At 35.1% G+C, this 24,199-nt stretch overlaps 2 protein-coding genes and 1 long non-coding RNA gene across 6 annotated transcripts in view; 1 reads left to right on the top strand and 2 right to left on the bottom strand.

Moving 5' to 3' along the window:
* Positions 1-7,380, bottom strand: part of LOC129740341 (mucin-17) — a 90,234-nt gene extending 82,854 nt beyond the window's left edge. For all 3 annotated transcript variants that reach the window (XM_055731990.1, XM_055731994.1, XM_055731992.1), the window contains exon 1: positions 6,713-7,380. The gene's annotated coding sequence lies outside the window, so the exon portion shown is untranslated. The remainder of the gene's footprint in view (positions 1-6,712) is intronic.
* A 3,461-nt stretch (positions 7,381-10,841) lies between these two features.
* LOC129740348 (isochorismatase domain-containing protein 1) lies at positions 10,842-23,991 on the top strand. 2 transcript variants are annotated; one of them, XM_055732002.1, is made up of 3 exons: positions 10,842-11,044; positions 11,110-11,246; positions 23,430-23,991. In XM_055732002.1, the coding sequence occupies exons 2-3, from the start codon at positions 11,115-11,117 to the stop codon at positions 23,901-23,903; spliced, it is 606 nt and encodes a 201-aa protein (XP_055587977.1). In that variant the 5' UTR covers positions 10,842-11,044; positions 11,110-11,114; the 3' UTR covers positions 23,904-23,991. The 2 variants fall into 2 exon arrangements, with proteins under 2 accessions (XP_055587977.1, XP_055587978.1); XM_055732003.1 differs by lacking the exon at positions 10,842-11,044 and having other exon boundaries at positions 11,052-11,246.
* Positions 17,617-19,162, bottom strand: LOC129740351 (uncharacterized). The gene is made up of 3 exons (XR_008736209.1): positions 18,386-19,162; positions 18,176-18,326; positions 17,617-18,112 (listed from the first exon to the last, which is right to left on the bottom strand). It is a non-coding gene; the product is annotated as an uncharacterized LOC129740351 (long non-coding RNA).
* Positions 23,992-24,199: the final 208 nt, after the last annotated feature.

Genomic DNA, 24,199 nt, shown 5'->3' with positions numbered 1-24,199 from the left:
ACCCTTTTTTCGCAATTTTTGACCGTCGTTTCTTTTCCTAACTGGTTGTTCCGAATGTAAGGATTGTTTCAATGTAGAGTTTTTCATCAAGAGCCAGCTAGTTTACGAGAAATTTGGGATTGAAAAAGATGCACATCAACTCCACATCATCCAAGTCACCGTAAACATCCGCAATTGTCGGAACCGTATCTCTTTTACAGTTATTGGATAGTACAAGTACATTTAACATTCTGCATTAAAAGTTTGAAAAAATAGTTCACAGTATTGTTTTAATAGTCACCGTCTCCACTTACCCCGGTGTACCATATATCACTTTATTAATAGTCGCGGTGACTCAACTGTTAGTTGTATTCTAATTTGGGGGTTGAGAAGGGGAGACCAAATTGATTTTTATTTTAAAAAATATTCTTTTGAAACAAACTCCTTTTTATTTGAAACAGTTTATTGTGAGTTTGATTCAAAATAATAATTTTTGAATCATAGGATTTATTCTTTGCACTAAAAAAACTTTGATTCAAAGAACTTGTTTTGATTTCAAAGGTGAAAAATTTGTTTGAAGTAAATGAAAACGGATTAGAAACAAAGAAATTATTATTTGTCCCACAATCAAAGAACTTTTCCTTTGTTTGGGGACTAAACAAAGGAAAATACCTTTGTCCTTAAAAACTTTTTCGCTGCGTACAGATGCATCAAATTCCGAAAGCAACATACACTGCCGGCCAAAAGTTTGGGATCACCCGCTAAAAAACATGCAAATTTTGATCTTTCATATCTCAGCCGTCTTAGGACATATTGCAAATCTTCTGATCTTATTTGAAAGATAATGAGCAATAGCTATTTTGGAGGTATTTTTCCAACAAATAATGTTTTATTTTTGCACCTAAAACTTAACCTAAAGTTAGAACGTTTTCAAAAAATCGCACTCAATATTCAAAGCCAATCATCTCGCGATAGGGTGAACCAAATTTCAAAGTTTAAGTTGCATTAGAATCCTTATTCTATACTTCTCAAAACACAATCAAAAAATTTTGTGCAAAAACTTAAGAATGTACTTTTAAATAATAAAATAGACACTTAAGTTATCGTCCAAAAGTTTGGACTCACCCCTAGTATGGTGTATCGGCCAAAAGTTTGGGATCGTTCTTTTAAAAACATACAAATTTATTTCATTCATATCTTTCTCATCTAACATCGTATTGCAGATCTGGAGGGTGCATTTGAAAGCTTAGGGCTGTCCCAACGGTAGATGCAAAACACGGTTTTCGACCACGCTAAAACAGTCCGGCTGGCTGTTTTAGCACAGTTATCGATTTCAAAATTCCCAACAGTTATACGCCTTTGTTCCAAATTCATGCAAATTTGGAACAGGATTTCAAAATATACGACAGACCGATTTAGATCACGGTGAGAAAATTTTAGCCAACAATGATTTCTTTCACACATGTTTGGGTAACATTGGTTGTGATAATAGTTTCTTTTTGAGATATTATTTGAATGTTTTTTTTTCGATTCAACCAGCCTATACGTAACATGAATTGAGAATAGATGTTAATAAAAACCATATCAAGTATTAATAATAGATGTCACATTATTCTCGATTTAATATAATTAAATAAAAAGCTTTTCATTTGGGCTCGACAAATTAGTGAATCCAGTCAGCGTTCTAAAATTTGAAAAAATAAACGAAAAGAAAATTTCAATACTTTTTCGATGGGGTAAATTAAATATTTAATTGTTTATGTTTATTGATTGTTCTATAATTATTGTTTTATTTGAGATGTTGAGAGATTTTTAGTTTCGTATAGATTGCTCGGAGTTTTCGTCAATAGCAGCGTATTTTTCTGTATCCATACATAAATTTACAAAGTGAAACAAGTTTTTGTCAAACAAAAATGTCGACAAATCAAAGGAAAATTTCCTTTGACTTTGGGATAAACATTTCTCATTTCCTTTATCAATGTCAGCAATAACTTGAAAAAAAAATTGCTTTTTCATTTCATTTTAACAAAACCTTATTCCATTGATTCAAAGCAGTTTGATTGAATTAATTGAAGAATTTTTTCAGTTGACCTTCTTTCCTCGTTGTGTAGTCATTTTTGCTTTTAAATTAATTTAATCCTGGTAGAATAGTTGAAATCATTGTTCTGTCAAAAATAATGTTCGTAGAATTAATTTTAAGACAATTTACCGTGAAACTCAAAACTTATGCAATTTTTCTAATAAAATGGGTTTTTTCTTCTCAATTATTGAGAGTCTGCAATAAAAGTGTACCCGTTTCAAATTTGCTCCTACACCGGTGGGGAGTGGGTGTTTTAGCCGATTCTAAAATTTCAAATTGGGCTTAAACTGGTATACTTAAAACCAATATTTACGCCTGAACCGTTGCAGGTGCTCTTAGGAATTGTTGTTTTTTCATAAATTCATTAAAAAATTATATTTTAAATCCATAACCATAAAAAATTCACAATCATAAGTGTAAATTATCTAAAAACTATTAATTTCAGGTAATTTTTTTAAGGTTATCACTTTAAAATATAATTTTTTATGAATTTATGAAAAAACAACAATTCCTAAGCTTTCAAATGCACCCTTCAGATCTGCAATACGATGTTAATGGTCAATGGTCCAAAATGGCTATTGCTCATTATCTTTCAAATGAGATCAGAAAATTTGCAACATGTCCTAAGACGGCTGAGATATGAACGATCAAAATGTGCATGTTTTTTAGCGGGTGATCCCAAACTTTTGGCCGGCAGTGTATGTACCAGTTATTAGGAGCATTATTTTGAAGATTATTATTATTATTATTTTGAAGATTATTGGCTACATTAATTTCAATTGAATTTAACTTTATCCTTGTGGATTTTGGAAAGGATTAACTAAATCTGGGGAAATGTCATGAAAAAGCCCGGATTTTTAGTCAATTTAGCCAATTAGAAAATCAAATGGCCGGATTTTGCCAGGTTTTGGATAAAATAGCCCAGATATGCCCAGCCCGGATACGTGCTGATAAAATTCCGGCAACTTTAATTAAATGGTGATCAGAAACAGATTTAAAAAAAATATCCAAGAGTTTGAAAAAACTCAATATGATTTGAAAGTTATTTTCGTACAACTTATGTTCATTGATCATTCAAATATTTTTTTTTTTAAATTAAAAACGAAACATAAATCTTAAATGTGGCTCTTAGAAACTCTGAAATTTTGAAGTTTTTGGCTCTTCTGACTCAAAAGGTTGCCGACCACTGATCTAAACTGTTTGCTTTTTTTTTTTTAAACGAACAAACACAAATAGGATCTCAATGAAACTTTACGTTTCCTCGAAGAGATTCCTTTAACTTAACACTAAGCGTACATCTTTCGATGATATGATGGCTAGCATCTTACAAATGCTAAAACCACCAACCCACAGAATGTGTACTATGTATGCCGTGGCCGGGAATTGATCTCAGGACCGTTGGCTTAGAAGACTTGAACGATATCCTCTAGGCCACGGGCGGCGGCCTGCTTTGTTTTTGAGTGAAGGGTGTATAAACTATTTTTTGTGGGAATATTGTCAGATTATGGCTATGTATCTTTTAGCTCCTTTATGTCAAATGCCCGGCTTTATGCCAAATGTCATACTTCCATAAGTAAGAAGTCTACCGGGTCAGCTTATTATTGTTTAAAAAAAATGAGAGGAAAATTCAAAAACAAGGGTTCAATGGAACGGTCAATCGATTGTCGATTATGAATTTCGATTTTGAGGTCTGCAAACGAAACAGTTCGGGATCAGTTAGTTCACAATGAAATTTCCGTAGTATCAGAATAAGTAGGTAAATCAGGGACAAAAATGCATTCTCCTTTTTTTCAACATTTTTTTAACTGCGATAAAATGTGGTTATCATTTTCGATAGGGAACAATATAATAATTCTAGAGTTTGTTTTGATTAGGTCGTAAGAACCAATATAAACAAAACTGAGTTATTGGCTGCAAACGATTGATAAACATGCATTCTGTTATTGATAAAAACTCGGTTTCATTTGACCAATAAATAACTTTACCAAGATGCTTTGAATTTAGGACGTATGACGACTTTAACATTTTTGAGTGTACTTTGGTTTTTGCGTCATTTTGTGTTGCCGTGCATTTGCCGTGATGCAAAACGTCGCAAAAAATAGTTCGGCAAGTTGGTTATACGACGTTGTGCATCGTCACGAAAATCGCTTCGAGAAGTGATGAAGTTTTTTTGTTTTGTTTGTTTATGGGTTTATGAGCGCCTGGCTGACCCGGAAAGGAAAAACAGAACGGGGGACAGAAGAGGAAAATTTTAAATGAGAGTAGAATAGCTTAGAAAAGGATAGCGGCAACAGAGCCCGAGGGTTCTGAAGCACCAGTTTAGGGAAGCGTTAAGATAGTGCTCGACGGACTAGGACGGTTGGTGGGCCCCATATGAACTTCGAGTTAACCCAACCTTCAATTCAACCGAGCAATAGCAGTATGGTATCAAATAATATGATATCATATGCTAACGCCTCGATATCATTGTCAGAAGGGTTCACTATCTTACCGTAGTTGAATTTTCCCTACCTGTCATCTACCTTACTCGTTTCCATAAATTTGGATTCTTCCTAGTTTGATTTAGAAATAATCATAGATTTGCTAAGTAAAAGATATATTCAAGTGATTGATTCTACGCGACTACACGGTTATTCGATAACTCAATTAGGATATCATAAAAACAGAATCTAGAAAAGGTGTCTCTTAAACTCATCAACAATGAACTGTAAGCTTAAATAGCAATAGCTTTATTTATATCGTCAACTTATCAACGGTACAGGAAAATAACAGTGCTGTTCCTTAAAACCTTGTCACTAATTGTGGTCAACTACTCAAACAAACTTTTATACTCAATCTACACGATAGGGGTTCAATTCAAATAAACCGTGTGCCTGTTTTTAAATGCCCGAAATAAATTATCTAAACTATCTACTCATTCTTGCTTATCGAAATCATATTTTCTATTTTAAACTTCGATTTATGAATTTCAATCCTAACCGAAAAATGTATAGATCTACCAAAAGTAAATAAATAAATCAAAACAAATGTCGAAAGTTTATTACAAACTGAAATATCATATTTGTCAAAACAGCATTCCCGTCCAATGAGCCCCTAGTTCTTGTAAAATGCTTGATTTAAGAATAAGCCAACGAAATTCATAAACCGCAAATGCACACTTTCTAGAGCATTGGGGAGGCGAATACCATTACCTAACCTATCAATACTTGAAACATCCTAATTCTATGAAACTAAACTAGCTAACTACCTTACCAAACAGATTATGCCCTATTGAAAAGTATCACTTTATGACGGCAAAATGTGATATTTTCACTACAAAATTTTCCCATTGTTCAACGGAAGGGAGGGCAAGTGTTTCAACTCCCATTCATCTTATCAGCATGGATCATGAAAAATTTGGACACCATTGAACCTACCGCTAATTTAATTTAAATAAAGGTGTCCATCACGCCTTCTAATTTGAGTCATATTATGATCCAAGCTTGACAAGATGTGTGCAACGACCCTCTCAGGACAATGATAGTAAACCATCATTATCACAAGCATGCACACCGCCGCCGTTACCCATGGGAACCCAGGGTACGGAAAAATCGCTTCGAGAAGTGATGAAGTTAACGTGAAAAGAAAAACAAACCAGTCTGCAGCAGTGATATTATCCATTTTAGCATGGTGAAACACTGCAAATTGTTGTCGGGTAAGTAGAATATATTTTATTCAACTACGTGTGAAAAGCCAGTTTATTTTTTTTCGTTACAGAAGAAACCAAAACAATTTAAAGCGTTGGATGCTTTTAGACACATCTCGAACTGCCAGTGCCTCACAGGTAATGTCCGGTAATGTTCTGGTGGATTCCCAATGGCCAGTTCCACCACGCAGGAATTGAAGATTTCATCGGAAGAAGATATACGTGGATTTATTGGATAAGATTTTTGATTCAAGCATTTCTCTAATCAACTCCGAAAGAATTACTGGGGATGTGGCCAATCAAATCAGTTTTTGTAATCCGTCTTATCGATTGACCAAAAAGACGTTTACGCCAAATGAGAAATGCATCAAGTCGTAAGTACATCTTTATCAATAGTAGTTTAATTTACATTAGTTTCGAGTACGCAAGCATGTTCTGCGTCTAGTTTTACGTGTACTTTCTAATTTACAGAAAAATTTGTTCAGAAATAATAAAATGAGAATTGAAAATGTTTTCCGAAACTTAAACATCGATTTTCTCAGAACATGTCTAGTGGCTCTTACGACCTAATCAAAATAAACTCTAGAATTGTTTTTTTTTTCAAGGGAGTTTAACTGCCAGGGTCATTCTTTTCTAATCATAATAATCGTTTATTTTCCATTTACCTTATGAATTGAAATATAAGGATAAATCATCTTCGGGATGAAAATCCCGAAAAAAATGAACTGAAATATTGAACTATCCAATGTTGTTCTTCTGAAGTGAAAAATTCAAGCTTCATAGAGTTTTTTACGCAACAATCTTGAGTTCGTATGAGAAAATTAACAGGTTCAGCTTCATATTTAAAATATTTGTTCAGCAGAAATTTGAAAATAAACGTTGGATCTTCAATTTAAAGTTGTTCAATTTTAGTAAATTTCAAACGAAGGAAACATAAAATATTGCAAGGTGAAAAACAATAAACAAACCTTTTTCCAGTGCTGTTTTTATCATAAAGCTGCGCTCCTGTCTCGTTTCTTTTTATCCCAAAACTACATCGCTGCTACACAAACACATATTTACAAGCATGCAATTCGGCAATTCGGCAATTCCTTAACTATCGGTTACAGATATTGGTGTCATAAACGCGTTCACTTTTCTCGATTCGTTTCATCCATCTCACTATCTCCTATCCCACTGGAGCTCACGACTCACTTCGGATACAGCTTCTTCATTCTCAGAAAGGGAACCGAGGTTTATTGGCTGATATTAGTGCTTCTCATCCAACTCGCGGCATGCATAATTTTCATCAATCACATCGAACACACGCACACATCCCCAAGGCGCCTGCTCACTCGAGCTCACGGATTCACCAAACTGGTGGAACGAAGAGAAAAAAAAACGCGAACGTTCCCACCGATGTAGGTGAATGGTATAATGTAATATACGGGGTAGCCCCTCGGAAGAAGACTCACTTTTGCAGTGCTCTTTTATCCCGTTTCCAGCACAGTAAACCGATCAACTCGATGCGCATCGCGTACTTCCGGCACTTGGGGCCACGGCACACCTACATTTGGAACCTAGCACGGCCGATTGCACGGAAAAATTCACGGAATAAATCACGACTGCTGCCAAGGAACTACAACTTTTACTGCTCGCACACGAGAACTGTGTCTCTTTCTCACCGTCGTCTCGCTTGCTGTCGATTAGTTCGAGAAAAAAAGGGTATCAGTGGTTTGGGTGTGTGCGTTTTTAAGTTTCGTTCGATAGTACACCAAACACACACTCTTCAATACTCGTTGTCAAATGGTTTCTTTTTGCTGGCGCTTTCTCTCTTGTTGGTTTTCCCAAATTAGGGCTTCCTGAAAGTACGTAACAAAATTTTTTCGATGTTCACTTATAAATTGCTGAATCTAAACAATTTTAAATCAAACATGCTTAAAAGCGGTAACAACAGAAGTTATTTTGTTAGCATATCTATGGATGACCCCTGAGTAAAATTCCTTTCCAATTAGCAACGGTTGGTAGCACAGGTTTTTCCGGGCCATGTATGAGTGAGTGGGACGCCATTTTGAAGCATGTATATGTATATATACAGAACGTGCAGCCAGAGATGCCAATATGCCTGATTTTTCAGGGATTGCCTGATTTTTCGAGGCTCTGCCTGACAACCTGAAAAGCCATTGAATTTCCCTGATTTTTCAAAAAATGCCTGATTTTGCCTGATTTTTGCGAATGTGATGAAAAATGGGTAGTAAGGAACTAAATTAGGTACCATAACTGAAGTTAAAAAGCGAAAATGTGGCTGAATGAAACCAATCGAAAGATTCCCATTAATTCATTTCTTAAAAAGGGAATGAAAAGGAATCTTTCGGCTTTGATTCAGTAGAATTATGCAACCAAGTAGGCCCACAACACAGGAAAAATGTAGAGTGAGGCCCAAAAAAAAAAAAAAAGGTCATCACTTTTAGAGGAATTTCCGTTACTTATGTAGCCTGATTTTGCCTGATTTTTATTTCACCAGTTCCCTGATTTTTGAAAATATATGTTGGCAACCCTGCGTGCAGCAGCGAGCGAAGCTTTCGTCGATGAGGAAACGAATGTGAGCTTAGTGGGAATTTTAGTCGAAGTGGTTGGCAGCAGCAAAGATTCAAACGCTAGGGTGGCCAGAGTTTTTGTAAGCGATTTTCACTTCGCTTAACAAACACACGCTCCTTTTATAAACTCATAATTAAGTTGTTTTGGTTTAAAACCAACCCCCTGAAAACTTGATGTTTCCCATACAAATCGCGTGTGCCAGTTTTTTCTGGTTCTCTGGTTCTGTCAAATCGAAAATTCCACTGCTTAACATGTCGGATGGACCCATATCGACATATGATTTCATTTGATTGATTCAATAAATAAATGGAAAAACGTTTCGAATTCAAGAAACGTTCAAAGCAAGCAAAGTTATAGCTTGATGTTTTGTGTGTCCTTCATAGCATTTAAAACTTCTGAGCTGATCAAAATAATTACCTGATATTCAGCTGTTTTTTGGGACAAGTACCTTTTATGGGAACTATCGTATACAATAAACGTAAAGTACTAAATTACCGCAATAATCTTCAATTGATTTTCATAAAATGCGATGCGTACACGCAGAAAAAGACAGGGGGTTGGTTACAACAATACGTTTTGTTATTTTATTTTACATTTTCAATGCAGATTTTTCGATAGCTTTCACAAAAAAATCGATCGGAAATAACAATAAAATATTGTAATTTTTACACACTCCTTTTTTATTATATAAAAATAAAATTTGGTTTAGTTCGAAATCAAAAATCGGCTAATTTCAATGAACGTGTAGTAGGTCTAGAATTGAAAAGCAAAATAAAAAAAAAGAAAAAAATATTGAGAAAATATTAACAAATTTTCTCATTTGAACAGCAAGCAGCAGCAGCCGAAACAAGTTTTTGAAACCACTGTGACTGCCGAGCACGATTCTCTCCTCCGGATTTTTATTCCACAACTCATCTAGCAGGTTTGTACAATAATTTAAAGTTTAAGTGAGGTAATTTGTTTTTTTTTTTTTAACAGACGGACTAACATGCGGAGCCAGTGCATTCATGAAGTAAGGCGGACCATGGTGCATTACATTCGTACAGCAGCTACAACACAACTGTGGGTTGGCCAGCGATTTGTGAGGATGATTTGGCCATAACATGCTAAGAGGGAACACGAAGAATTCCCGATGAAAAATGGTGTTTTAATACGAATAAATGAAGCATAAAACATTTCTTTGAAAACGAATAAATAAATCCGAAAACCAATAACAATTTTGCTTTCGTTTGAATTGAAAAAAAAAATGAATTTGAATCATACAAAACTGCTAATTTTCAACCCCCAATTTTTTTAATTTTAGGCTAAAAACTTTTTGTGTGTTTTACCCAAAATTTTGTTATTTTGAAAAGTAGGATGAATCATTTATAAAAAGGGTGTATTTCGTTTTCAATCAAACGATAACTTTAAATCAAAACGATACTTTTATTCAGTGTGGCCAAAAATATATTTGTGCTTTTTCCCAACCAAAATTTTTATTATTTTTGGCCGAAATCTTATTATTTTTAAAATATATTTTTCTGCGTGTATGAATAATTCAGGAGGACAAACAATCGAATTTTCCGATTTTTTTGGAACGAGTGTTCCTATTCAGTAAATAGGTTGTTGTTGTTGCTGTACATTTATTTAAAGAGGGTTTTTAGCCTTAAACTTTTACCCTAATGCTAACCTACAATTAGTGCATGATAAATTCTGAAATATTTATTAAATAAAGTTAAACTACCAAGCATCCAAGGCTGGCCGGATACGCTGGGAAGGTCATGTCTCGAGAATGCCGGACGACTGTCCTGCAAAACAGGTGTTCGCTGCAAATCCGGTAGGAACGAGACGAACAGGGGTGCAACGAGCGAGGTTGTTAGACAAAATGATCTGGCGAATGTGGGATGAATACTATGAAAATAAATAACTACCAAGCAAGGCTGACTCTAACATCTGACTTAAGATTCAAAACAACATTCGGTAAAATAGCCGAAGCACATTTATCAATTTTAAACCTCAACAAAAATGAAATAAAAGAAATCTCAATTATGTTTTAACATCATATTGTATTTTGATTACCTACAAGGATTTCAAAACACCATGTTTTGCCAAGAGGATAATTAGAATTAAGCGACATATTCAGCATTTAGAGTCAAATTGATACTCCTAGGTATATAATAAATACGGCGGCAAAACACGCTCAGAATGAGGTTTACAGGTACAAAGGAACGAATAAAAATATACTTTTAAAAATAGAATGGATCATTGTTTGAGAAGTTTGTGAATCATGATTCAAAATTTAATTTTAAAATTACACGACAAACGAAATGTTATCGAGTTTGTTTTTGCTGAATGAAGGTATGCATATAGGAAACTTTGTGGGAGCTTCTGCCAGCCCTGCTTTTTAAAAGCTTTTTCAAAGCTTTTCATCGATAAAGCACCGCACCATAATCGACGCGTTGCAAGATGTCGACCAAATATAGCCATGTTTATTCCACAACACTTGGAAAGGGAATAATCATATTACGAAATCAATACATCGAATGACTCCATGTAGTCTGCAGTTGTTTGTCATACGATTTCACAGAAGTCATATGTCCAAATAAAAAATATTATTTTACTTCAAATCCACAAAGAGTCTTAATAAAACAAACATTGAAAATCATAAAAAAAGACCTCGATGCCCTTTCGACAAGCTGTGCATGACCTGTGATTTCGATTAATTGGCTCCAAAAACTTATCTCGTTAATATCTTCGTTTTTTGTTTCTAGAATTCTCCATAGAAAATAATCATTTCCATAAATTTCAGCAAAAATGGCACGACAATTGGCAAGGCTCGGCTATTTGGACACCAAAAAGACACTATTCATGCTGTGCGATTTGCAGGAAAAATTCCGCCCCGGCATGAAGATGTTCGATCCGGTCGTTAAGAATGCAAGCAAGTTGGTAAGAGTCGCCTGTTAGCATATGAAAGAATCGTTATCGGTGAAGCTTAGGGTAACGTTAAAACACTAACCATTAAATATGAACTCAACAAATCATTACGTTGATCATATCGTGATGGATTTCATACATATTTTGTTTGCGTAATAATTCATCAAAATCTGGATAGACGAATGATAAGCGGTGAAGGTCATCTTTATTTTGGTAAGGTGAACGTGAACTTCTCATGTTAATAGTGTTGCCATTTTTTTACGTTTTCGAGTTCACTCACAAGCAAGTAAAAAATTAGCATTTACAAAAACCTTGAATCCGAGGAGGTGTAACGATATGTCAACTTTCCGATTAAGCTATTTTGGTTTTGTAACTGCGTGGAGTTTGTTTACCAACAGAGCCCTCAATTCAAACAAATTTTTTGATGTTTACAAACCTCACTGCGCTCTCTTCGCCAGCTTACTGACACAGTCAGAGAGTCTTGTGTTCTAACTATCTTACTTGAATCCACAGAGAAACAGGTTGAATCGGGAAGGTTTTCATACTATTTTCGTAATATCTCTGAGCAATTGCAAAGCAATTTGTTCGCTTGTCTAGATTGTATGAAATGCTGGAACCCTAACTACATTTTACCGATAAATTGTTTGTGAGACCTACAAACTTCAATGCTTATGCGTCAAATAGTACGCACCGTTCACCACAACTTTCATGTAGAACATGTAACACATAGTCATAATACCCGGTATGTTGATAGATTATTTGTTGAAAACGCGTCTACAAGAATTGGAGATAGAAGTTAAGTAGTAAAATTTCTCCTGATTCAATACCCGCGTGAAGGTATATTCTAAAAATAATTTGGAGCGTTTAACGTGAACAAGATAAAACCGAATTCAATCCAATGTTCATTATAGGTGAAACTGTAGAGATTACTTTGTGGGTGTAGTGAAACAAGCTATAGAAACAGTTTAAAATTACAATAGAATCTCGCTTATCCATGTTCCGGTAATCCGAGCTTCTTCCTGGGTAATCCGAGCAACCATTTTCAAACAGAATCGATGTAAAGTTATGATCTACCACCGCGATATATTATTATGCTATTTGATCAACGTTTCAGCGAAGTTAAAGTCTAAAACTTGCTGTAAAACAGCGAATTAATTGCACAACAAAATCCTTGTACTGACCGAGTAAAGAGCCTGGATGATATGCAAAACCATAGGAAAATGTAGGGTTTGCCAATGTATATCGTGTAGTCCGAGGTTTCACTTATCAGAGGTAGTTCTTCCCCCAACTACTCGGATTACCGGGTTTCTACTGTACTTGCATATATTAAAACTTTCTAGACTAATGTACAGTAAGGTTTTTTAACGCGGTAATACGTACCGTAGACTGGGGGAACTTTGATCAGCGGGGTAACTTTGATCAACATGAAATTTTGGCAGATAATCATTATTAACTAAGTATTAAGTTAGAATATCTGAAAACGGTTTACTACGTTTGAAAGCCTGTAAATTGAGTTACAAATAAGCTAAATTTGGTTTTTATTAGGAGATTTTTAATGTTACTTAAAATGTAATTTTAAAATCTTAAAATATCTGTTTTTTTGAAGACTCACAAACAAACATCCCTACTGATCAAATTTAGGCATTTAGGAGCAACTGGGTTGTTTAATGTGAAATTTCAACTTTTTTCTTGGTTTAGGTTCAGTTTAGGTGTTATTTTCTGGTCATCTGATGATAATTTTTGGATGTTGAAAAAAAAACAGTCATTTTCCATGAAAAAGCCCGTATAGAAAAAATGGCTAAAAACCCTATCAAATGGTTCAATTTGAAGAAAACAAGAACATGGGAACAGTGCGAGGACTTAGGGAATTGCATGAAGGTTAAAATTTCATTTGTTTTTGAGGCCAAAAAATATTGAAAAATGTTTAAAATTTTTGCCCCTAAATGTATGCAGCAACATTGACCATCTTTTGAGAATATTTGTTTTTTGAAAGAAAGCTTTCAAAAATCCAATTGAGTCCAAACAAAAAATTACTGTTAAGGTACACCGGGGTAAGTGTGGATGCGGGGTAAGTGCGGACGATGGCTATTGAAACAATACTGTGCACTATTTTTTCAAACTTTTGATGCAGAATGTTCAATTTACTTGTAATCTATCCAATAACTGTGAAGAAGATACGATTCATATAGTAACGGATGTCCACAGCGACTTTTTTGGAATTTTCTATTTCCAACTACGATGTCGAGTTGATGTGCATCTTTTTCAATTGCAAATTTTTCGTAAACTAGCTGGCTCTCGATGAAAAACTTTACATAGAAACAATCCTTAAATTCCAAACAACCTGTTAGGAAAAGAAACGGCGGTTAAAAATGAAGAAAGAAGAGTTCATTTACAAAAAATTAAAGTTTTGTCTCCAACCCCTACCTGGGGTAAGTGTGGACGGCTTTAAAAAGACTTTTTGTTTACACATTTTTCTCTTCTCTTTTTTCTTTCCTTCATCCTTCATGAATTGTATTATTTAGCTATATTTACCATTAAGAACACGAAAAATTGGGTAAAATACTTGTTTGTTCTGTGTTTTTGATAAAATCGGATCTCGTGTGTTGCAACATAAATTACACTCAAAAATTATTGAAAGATGCCTTACTAATAGTATCATGAACTTTTTTGAAAATTTTGGACGGTTCAAATAATACTGTAACGCAGGGCCGTAGGAAGAACCGACTCATGGGGGGGGGGGGGGGGGGGGGTTTTGGTGACTGATTTTTACCTATGGTTTTTTGGCCCAATAATGTACAAATACAAAAAAAAACAATATATGTTGGTAACTATATGATTATTCATTTTTAAGTACTACATTAAAAGTTTTCGTGTTAAATCGTGACTTTTGAAAATTGGTCCTAACATTTAAAAGTGAGCTAAATTCGTTTTCATCGATTGTTATAATCCTTGAATGTTTCTGGTTTGAATGTTTCAGAGTCTGGTAAATCAAACTAAGTTGATTTGAGCTCAACCAAATTTTTTTTAGGAGAACCTTCCATTTCTTAAAAAAATCTTATTCTACCCTCAAATCAAACAAGTCCAATCTTCCAAACTCTTTTGCAAATCCAAAGATTTTAACCAATGTTGAAAATTAATCAAATTTTCAAAAAAAAGTAAGAGATAAAAGAAAAAAAACGGATCAAGTTTGAATGTTATGCATCTTATGATGAAACCTCATTTCAAAATATTTAACACAACCCCTTCCGTTACTCATACATATTAAATTCGCAAAATTTTGTATATAGGTTTCTGAAATATATAACTCCGAATTTTGGTGTCTAACAATTTAACTTTTCTGGCTGACCTTAATGTGTATATAATTTTAAACAATACACTGAGTAAATATAAAAACTTATGCAGTAAAAAAGGTATCTTTAATATTTTTCATAAAGAACCAATTTCCTTATGAAAATCCTGTGGGAGATTTAAAAAAAAAAAGTTTTATACATTAAGCTAAATTTAGAAAATAACTGAAATTCTACTTTTTATTTGTAATTTTCAGCTGAATTGTGAGTTCAAACTTGTTTTGATTAGAAATTTGAAATCTGTAAATTGGCAATTAACAAGCAATCTTAAGTTCTCTCGAATTCTTCAACAATTTATGTGGATTGTAAAATTTATTTACTAGCTAAATCCTTTTCTTAATTTTAACTCTGCATCTTGAATCTGAATTCTGAACCTTAATTAAAAATTGATCTTTGAATCAGTATCCGAATTTCTATACGATTTCTGAATTGTACAAAAATATACGATTTCTGAATCTGAATTCCAGATCAGAATTTTATTAATCAAGTTTAAGAGTTCTCATTCTAAATCGATTATTTAAACTTTGTAGTTAAAGTTTAATCTAAAGCCACTATTTTTTTATTTTTTTTATCTGTATTGTGCATTGTGTATTGTGAATTGAAATAATGAATAAGAATTCGAGCTTTCAATTTTGTTTTGCCATTTCTAAACTTAAAACATTTGAATTTTGTGTAAGAATTAAGTTTAAGAGCTTCGAATTTGAATATAAAACTATTTTTTTCTTTTTCTCATATTCAGAAAACTGTTATCAAAATATTGAAGATGCATGTGATCTTGAAAAACATGATTCAAATTTGATATGAAATGCAAAACCAAATTTGAAACAGGATTTCAAAGCAGATTCTCATTCATAATTTCTTATGTTTATGCGAACTGATAGTCAAGGATCCTGAACTACACACTACCAAAAAAATCTGTAAAATTACATCACATATGATGTAAATAAAAAGAAGCATCATATATGACGGAATATTCAGTGCTAGTTGGAAATTACACGCCAGTAAAGTTTTGCAACGTGTAAAATAAAAAATGATGTAAAATTTAGCAACGTGTAAAATAAAAATGATGTAAATTCTAAAATCACTGAATGTTGGAAGAAAAATTTTCCAATTGGAATTTGTTTTGTTTTATTCATTGTTAATATGATTCAATACTGGAATTTTCACGTCTCTTAATAAAAATAAAACTCATCTATAATTAATATGATTCATTTTATTAAGCGGCAAAATTTTTTTTAACACACATTATATTTTATTTCTTTTATTTTTTCCGCGAAGTACCGGATCCAATGTTGAACACCGTGGATCCGCTTCCAGAACCGCATCCCTGTTTTTCGGATATCTCCGGGAACCATCAACACCGATTAACTTACTCGCGCGCGGGGAAAATACTTTGGCGCACGACTTGACTTAAAGTTTTTGTCACATTTGTCTGGTCTTGTTCTTCACAGTTTATAATTTTACATGACATTATCACGTTCAGTGTATTGTAATATTTCATGTCGTGTAATTTTGAGAAATTTCCAATTCAGTGTTGTTGAGAATTTCGTGTGACCAAAAAAAAATTGTAAAATTACATCACATATGATGTAACGAAAAAGAAGCATCGCATATGATGGAATTTTCTGTGCGAGTTGAATATTACACGTCTGCAATCTTCAACAGACGTGTAAAATTTGAAAGACATGTAAAATATTAAGACGTGTAATATTTAATTCGCACTGAAAATTCCGTCGTATGTGATGCTACATTTTATTTACATCATATGTGATGTAAATTTACATCAAATAATCGCGTTCCGTGTCAAGTAATATTTGTGTCATTAGAATTCAGTGCTGTTAAGGATTCAACTGTTTTTATTTTGTAAATTTACATCAATAAATCGCGTTCCATGTCATGTAATAATAAAGGTTTTCAATTTCAGTGTCGTTAAGAATTCAGATTTTTTTTCTGTGTAGATACAGAATCTGAAATACTAAAATAGAAAAACAATTTTTATTATGGTTCGTTTGTTTCAAAATGGGTTCAATTGAATTAAAAATTTGATATTCAGTGCTGAATTTCTATGAATAAATGAGAAAATTTTGAAAAAAATAGTATAATTTTGAACTTGTGATGGGTTTTTGAGGTTTTGGCTTCAGTTTTTAGTCTAAATTGTTACTCTTGAATAACCTTACTACGCTGTTATCATAATTTGATTCTGAATTTTTAAATTTGAGTGTAGTGTAGAATACTTTGCTAGCTTTTTTGGATCCTCATGGGGGGGGGTTTAACCCCCAAAACCCCCCCCCCCGTTCCTACGGCCATGCTGTAACGTATTCAACCAAGATAACACAAATTTTTTGAAAATTTCCTGAAAAATCAAAGGGAAAATCTACCGTCCACACTTAACCCATAAAGCTGGGTAAGTGAAGACACCACCAGTCCAAAACAATTTACGTGATAACTCTTTTCGCTTTGCTTCTATCAAGCTCATCTCTTCAGCGTTTATAAACAACACGTTCTGCATCACATTGAACGTAATTTTATCAAAATTACTCCACTGCTGATTTTTTAAAGGATTTTTTAAAGTTGAACTATACGAAAAACCGTCCACACTTACCCCGGTGTACCTTATCGATGTTTTGAGCCTTGTTTGCTAAATGGCATTAAAACAATAAATTTGAAGATGTTGAGATACACACTTAGAAAAATCCTTGTAATTTTACATGAAAGAGCATGGGTAGAAGGGAATCGGGTATTTACATGTGATGATACAAGTTATTTCATGTAATTCTTCTTGATTCTACTTGAAATGTAAACTCACTTCTTCATGCTTCATGAATGCAAAGGAAATTTACATGTCTGTTTTTGTTTACTGTGAATTTACATTTTCAGCTTGTTTTGTACACTTTTCTCAGAAATGTCAATACATTTAGACACCGCTATAAAAAAAAACAAAAACTATGGGATATACTGAAAAAGGAGGGCTTTTCAAGTAAAGAAAAACGATCTTGAAATCTTTTTGATCTAATTTATTGAAAAATGGCCCGACATTAGAAACTAGAAATTACTGCTTGATTTATTGAAACGAAAGTTATCGTTGCATCGCTTCATGCGGCAATGAGCTCGAAATTAATGTCACTGATTTTTTTTAACTGTTGTTTAGATCTATCTATGTAGTGTATTCTGCATCTATAAACTTGGCCCGCTTCCAGGGTACTTCAACTGTTTAAAAATATCTTTATGAAAACACTGGCATGTCTGGAAACTATTTTCAAAAGCTTCCCCTAAAAATGTTTTCTCAGCGATCCATTTCCGTCTTCGTTTTTTCCTCCTCCATCGTCTCATTATGCGTATCGATGCTGATGGCCCTGATTGAAAAATTGCTTTTCTCTTGGAGAAACCTAATGAGTCGGTTTGGTCAGCTGCCGAAACATTACGACGACCACTCCACGTACGAGTTTTTCCCGTCAGCTTTGCTGATAGAAACGGTTTCATTGAAGAACTCTGGTTCTTGGAACTGGTTCTCGTCACTTGCGACATCTTCATCTAAAACAGAGAAAATATTGTATTATTCTGAGGAAAACCATCATTTGAAAATTTTTATCTTACAATTCCGAATTAATCGAGACCATTTCAATTATCAAGATTCGAGGAAGGCAGGTAGTCTCCCGCGCAATGCTTTTGTTGAAGATTTTGCTGGCCAACGAACACTGCTTGATTTTTTGAGCACATATTGATAATGGAATTATAATCTTTAAACCTGTGGAAAATAAAGAAAAAATCAGTGTTAGTTAATTTACAGCGGTGGTTGATTTGCACCTTCGCTGGAATTGAAAATTTATGCTGTTCAAATCAGGATTGGGGGAAGGCTCTGCTTTGAGAGCAACACGCCGATAAAAATTACATCCGAAACTAAGCTGCGGTTCCATTATGTACTTTTCATATCATATCCGATTCGTCCGGCACTGTTTTCCTTGTTCGAATCCTTCGATTATTATTACAATTTTCTTTCCTCAATAAAGTGGTTTGATTTGCGCCGAGCGTTAGAGCATTGAAACGAAATAGTCAGGCTTCAGGACGGCTTCCTGGCAGATTCTGAACTATTACTAGAGCCTAGAGCTCGGTTATACTTTTCCATCCTTATGCTCAGCTTCCCTACTGGATCCCACTGGTTAGCGTTAGAAACTCTGTCGGGCCACTGCAAACCCTATAAACCTTGAACCTTTCACTCGTTTCTATCTGGTAATTCCGGTCTCCTCTCAAAACTGTCCGGTGTCCCCGGTTGGTGTTAATAATTATTTGGAAAGATTGGTTTTCATCGTTTTCGTTCACCGGCAACCGAATTCTTGGTAGTCAATGATCATAAATCAATTGATACGATTGAAACGATTGAAACCAATTCACTTGACAAAACTTAAAACGACGAACGAATGGCTTTTAAGTTTTCGGTCCATCTCACCTCCCATTTATCAGTAGTATCAAATTACCAGGGCTTAACGATAAACAACATGTATTCACATAGCGAAAAAAATAGAGAAGAATATTAGATAAACGATAAAAGAATCAAGATAAAAAAATATTTTTATTCAAAATAATACTTAAGGGCATCCGCAGCAATCGCGAGCAAAGTGAAAATGCTCACGAGTTTAATCACTTCCATACCGCACCGGGGGTTAGTATGAAGGTGAGCAAAATAGGGCCGATGCCGTCGGGACCGACGAAATCACCAAATTTGCTCACTAGAAAGGGGCGAGAGCAAACATGCACTGAAAAAAATTCTACCGTTTTGAGCAGAATTAAACAAACGATGTCGCAGCGTGTAGATGTTTGTTGATATTTATTTTAAGAAAAAACTGTATCAGATTAAAATTGTGGATGGTTTTTTTTTGGAATTACCAGTTAAATTTGCAATTTCGTTACATTTTTTCGGGTTTTTCCAAGAATTGAACGAGAAAGTGTACATGCTGGTTCTGATGGTGAGTTATTTATTTTGTATTTTATACTGTTTTGGAATTTTTTCTATCTATGAATTTTGATAACATTTTTTCCTTTCTCACTCAATTTCAGATAAACAAACTTGAAGCATCGTAATTTGTGACCAAAAATGGTCACTCGGAGTTTCTCGGAGTAATAATAATCGAGACCAGTGCGCTGTCCAGGATTTTTGTATCCAACCGGCCAATATGGGTGGCATTCCAGTACTGTCCCTACCGATTTGGCTTTCGAAACGAGGTCTCTCAATAAGTTTGCAACTAATGGGACCCAGTTTTTCGGAGCAGCAACTATTTCAATCAGCACGTTGGATAGAAAAAGAAGTTGAAGATTTTTTAGAGAAGTATGATTTTAATATAAATATAATAAACAAATAAAGTTGAATTGTTTAGTTTGTTGAATTTTGTTTTTCGGGTGTTAGGGTGTGTTTCGGGGGTGTTAAGAAATAAAAGTGCCCGGCGTTTTGAAAGCAAAATCGAGCTTAATTCGAAAATATATTCTTATCTGAACTTATTCTTATCTGAATTTATTTTATTCAATCAAGTCGTCCTACAATGCAATAAGTTTTTAATCACAATCCAGCAAACGGGTGACACGGAATTGGAAACACCGTAAGGGAAACTCAACGCTTTACCGAAAGGATCAATGTTGAATCGGTCGCCGAAAACAACCACCACCGGTTGAAAGCGGTGTCCTATAGATATGATGACGAGGCCAAGCGAAGCAAACATCCTGCTCGGAAGTTCTTGCTGCATCCGTCATCGGACCCGATTACTGGTGTTCAAAGTTGCTTGGCCTTGCTGCTGCTGTACGGCATGTTCAACCAGGATGTAGACTTTGACGTCACGATACGGATAGCAGCTATCCCGTCAAATAACTGCCAACACCCCCAGGCCCTTTTAAGACCAACATTCATTAAAATTTCAGCAAAAAACTGACGACTCCGAAAATTTACTCGGTACGTATTAATTTAAGATTAAGATTTTCTTCAAAAGTTTTCTCAGTGCAATGCCAAATTTAAAAATAATTATGCTACCGCCCGGTGCGCAAAAGAGTGAGTATCCCAAAACCGGTCCGCTGAAATGAGCAAAACCGGGCCGCGTATACTCACTTATTGGTGCGTTTGCTCTACGGATGAGCACTAAACCAAATTATGCCCTTATAATATGTTACGATGCATAATGAATGGATGGCGAGATGGTCCAATATTCCCGTGAATGTAAACCATGTAAACAAACGTGGACAAAAAGTCTGTTCAATGAAGTCTGGTAGAAATAGGTCAAAACAGGTAGAAATGAATTGAATCTTTTTCCAATTGACTTCAATCGATTTCTACCAGTTCGCCGCCGTCCTGCCGAGCTGGATCGGGTTTGACTAGTTTCGATCGATTTCAACTAGCTTAATTGAACAACCTTACTAGTTTCGACCAAAACATTGGTTCATTGGATAACTACCAGTTGATAGAAACCAATTTCTACCTATGTACCATTGAACGAAGCTAAAATAGATAACACAAAATTGAAAAATAGTTCACCGGCTTCTAAAATTTTAAGTTTTTATAAGGCAATTCGTTGAGATTGATGTTCTCGATCTAAGGTACACTGGATACAAGACAAGTTTGAGAATATTATGCAGTGGACCAACAGAGCCAGTAGCAGCGTGGAACGCAAGGCTGGCGAGAAGCCGGGATTATGAAGGATAAGTTCTCGATGATCCCGAGGTTCAGAGCTACGACCGGACGCTGTTTGAAGACTTCCCTGGAGGCTGTTGTCTTCCCTTTGGTGGCAGCAGTTCTAGAGCTTGGCGCTAGTTGAACAGTATCGGAACATCGGAAGAATAGCAACCCGGTTAGAATCTTACGGAGAGATGCAGCTCTTAGAATTTCAAAGGTACAGAAGGGGATCCGTCCTTATATTCCCTATCAAAGTAAGTTTTTTTAATGCACCTGATGGAATAGAAGGTTCTAATTTTAACTAGTTTTATGCAAAGCAAATCTATGTGCTTGGAAAAAAAAGTTTAATTTAACTCAATTGTATTAACTTACCCTTATTGATATTGGTGTCGGTGAGATTCGTTGCCGTATGAACTACCTCACTAAAAACTCATTTCCAAGGGCACGATAATCCGTTAGAATTGACAACTACCGTCCGAAATAACATCCAGAAATTTGAAGCTAGAAAAAAGCGAAATGAATTTGAAAACAGTTCACATTATCCAATTTGTGCGGTGTTTCAATATTTTGTAGCATAATAGCTCACTAGAATTTTCATTCAATAATTCAAAGCTAAAATATCAGGATTTCGCTATACGCTTATACTTACGAAGTGTCTGGACAAATTTCATATGTCCGAACATGAAATCGAAACTGATTGCAACTCATTTTCATTTCAAACTCACCGAGACAAAATTTTCGCGACTTTATTTAATCACAAACCAGCAAACTTTTTGGAGCGGCTGTTTGACATGCAATGGCACGTAAACGTGTTCCCATGTCAAGCCATGTAAAGTCCCTTGTGATCAAATGTAATAAATTGTGTTGTTACATGAAGACGCACAACGAAACAAAACGTTAACGGAGATTTACATGAAGAAGCTTTATAATTACATGAAATCGCCCGATTCCTTTCTACCCATGCTCTTACACGTTATGTTACATGGACTTTCAAGCGATTTTTGTTTTCGATTTCAAAAACTGAAAATTCCATGCAACGTAACATTACATTTTTTTTCTGTGTACCTTAAAACTATAGTGATCAAAGTTACCCCGAAACTCGAAGTCTGGTTTTGTAACAAACATTTGATTATTACCACCAATGTCGTTTGAATATTCTGCAATCAATGATCATGTTTAATACTCCTCACCACAGTAAGTGTTTTTAAGTTTTTAGGTGTTACGAAAAGCAACCCCATCCAAATTATTCAAAAATGAAGGAAAAAAGTGATCAAAGTTCCCCCAGCTTACGGTACCACGTAAAAAACCGCGTTAATTCCCGAAAACCGCGTTCATTCCCGAAAACCGCTTAAGAAAAACCGTGCTAATTGTGGAAAACCGTGTTCTCAGGTCTCAGATCTCAGTTCTCATGGCTCAGGTCTCAAGTCTCATGTCTCAGGTCTCAGTTCTCAGGTCTCATGTCTCATGTCACAGGTCTCAAGTCTCATGTCTCAGGTCTCAAGTCTCATGTCTCTTGTCTCAGGTCTCAGTTCTCAGGTCTCTGGTCTCAGGTCTCATGCCTCAGGTCCCATGTCTCAGGTCTCAAAAAGACATGCGGTAATCCAATCACTGAAGGTAAACCAATGATAGGCATCGAAAGCTTCTGTCTAGTAAATAGTTCAGAGAGGATCGCCTAAACTTTGCATTTATAGGTATTGTGTTCAGTTTTTTCGACTTGTCTGTGAATTGCACATAAATGTCAACGTTGATTGGATTCAAAGATAAGGATTCAAAAACGGAAATATTTTGGACCTCTGAGAAACGTTAAATTTTGCTGTTCGGTCATAGATAATTTTTTTCTATTTTTTTTTTCCAAAACAAATGTTTCATTCTGGTTTGTCCAAAAACTTTTATGAAAAGCTTCAAAGAATAATCGGTAATAAAAAAAAACCCGCGGCCATAGACAACACTTGTGGAAATGATTGAAAACTAACATAAAATTATTTCTCTTACTTACTCTCTTACTTTTAATATTATTCTTATGAATATGTTGTAATTTTTTTTATAAGTTAAGTGATCATAATATTCATACTCTTCAAATCAGTAGAGGAACCAATATTAACAAAAATATGTTTTTGAAGTTATTGCTTAAAAACCTTAAGTATCCGGTAGTAGGCTAGTTCCCCGTAATATTTTCTTCAATTTGTAACAAAATTTCAGGTTCAAGCCGGTAAAATGCTCGATGTCCCGTTGATTGTGACCGAGCACTACCCGGAGAAGCTGGGCCCGATAGTGAAGGATCTGGATATCGGCCATGCCAAGGGAGTGTTTGCTAAAACTCTCTTTAGCATGGTCACGCCGGATGTACAGAACAAAATAAACGAGCTCTTCCCGTCTGCTGGACCGGAAACGGTTGTACTGTTCGGCCTGGAGTCGCACATCTGCCTGGAACAAACGGCCATGGATCTGCTGAGCAATGGTTACACCGTGCACGTGGCTGCTGATTGCTCGGTGTCACGTAGCCAGGAAGATCGGCTGCTGGCGCTGGAACGTCTGAAGCAGTACGGTTGCTTCGTAACCACCAGTGAGAATATTATTTTCAAGCTGATGCGCGACAAAAATCATCCGGCTTTCGATAAAGTCAGACACACCGTTCGGGACCCATCAGTCGATTCCGGTTTGGCGAAATTGTAAAGCAAACCAGGTACGATCAATTGTGCCTGCCGAAATCGCGTTTATTCCCTTGATGTGGTTTGTCTGTATCATTAAATGGTAATTTCAATGTGTAAGTGTTCTTTATTTCTGAGAAAAAAAAACTTCGTTTGGCACAGTGGGATTTTGGCAACATTCGATTTAGGCACGGTTCGATTTTGGCACATGTGCGAAAATCAAACGGTTCTCTAAACAACATTACTTAAGGGGGGAGTAGGGTCTAACGGGTAAAAAAAAACACCATTTTCACGAATTTTTTTAGAGCTATCGTTCAAACA

Source organism: Uranotaenia lowii, chromosome 1 (assembly GCF_029784155.1).
Source record: "Uranotaenia lowii strain MFRU-FL chromosome 1, ASM2978415v1, whole genome shotgun sequence".
Classification (NCBI taxonomy): domain Eukaryota; kingdom Metazoa; phylum Arthropoda; class Insecta; order Diptera; family Culicidae; genus Uranotaenia; species Uranotaenia lowii.
Note: the sequence above shows the minus strand (reverse complement) of the source record. Positions and strands in the feature narration are given on the sequence as shown.

What these genes read in the sequence shown, in the direction of transcription:
- LOC129740348 (XM_055732002.1), top strand. Translation starts at nt 11,115, where the DNA reads ATGGCACGACAATTGGCAAGGCTCGGCTATTTGGACACCAAAAAGACA. An exon ending in TTAAGAATGCAAGCAAGTTG is followed by an intron (nt 11,247 to 23,429) that starts GTAAGAGTCGCC and finishes ACAAAATTTCAG; the next exon opens with GTTCAAGCCGGTAAAATGCT.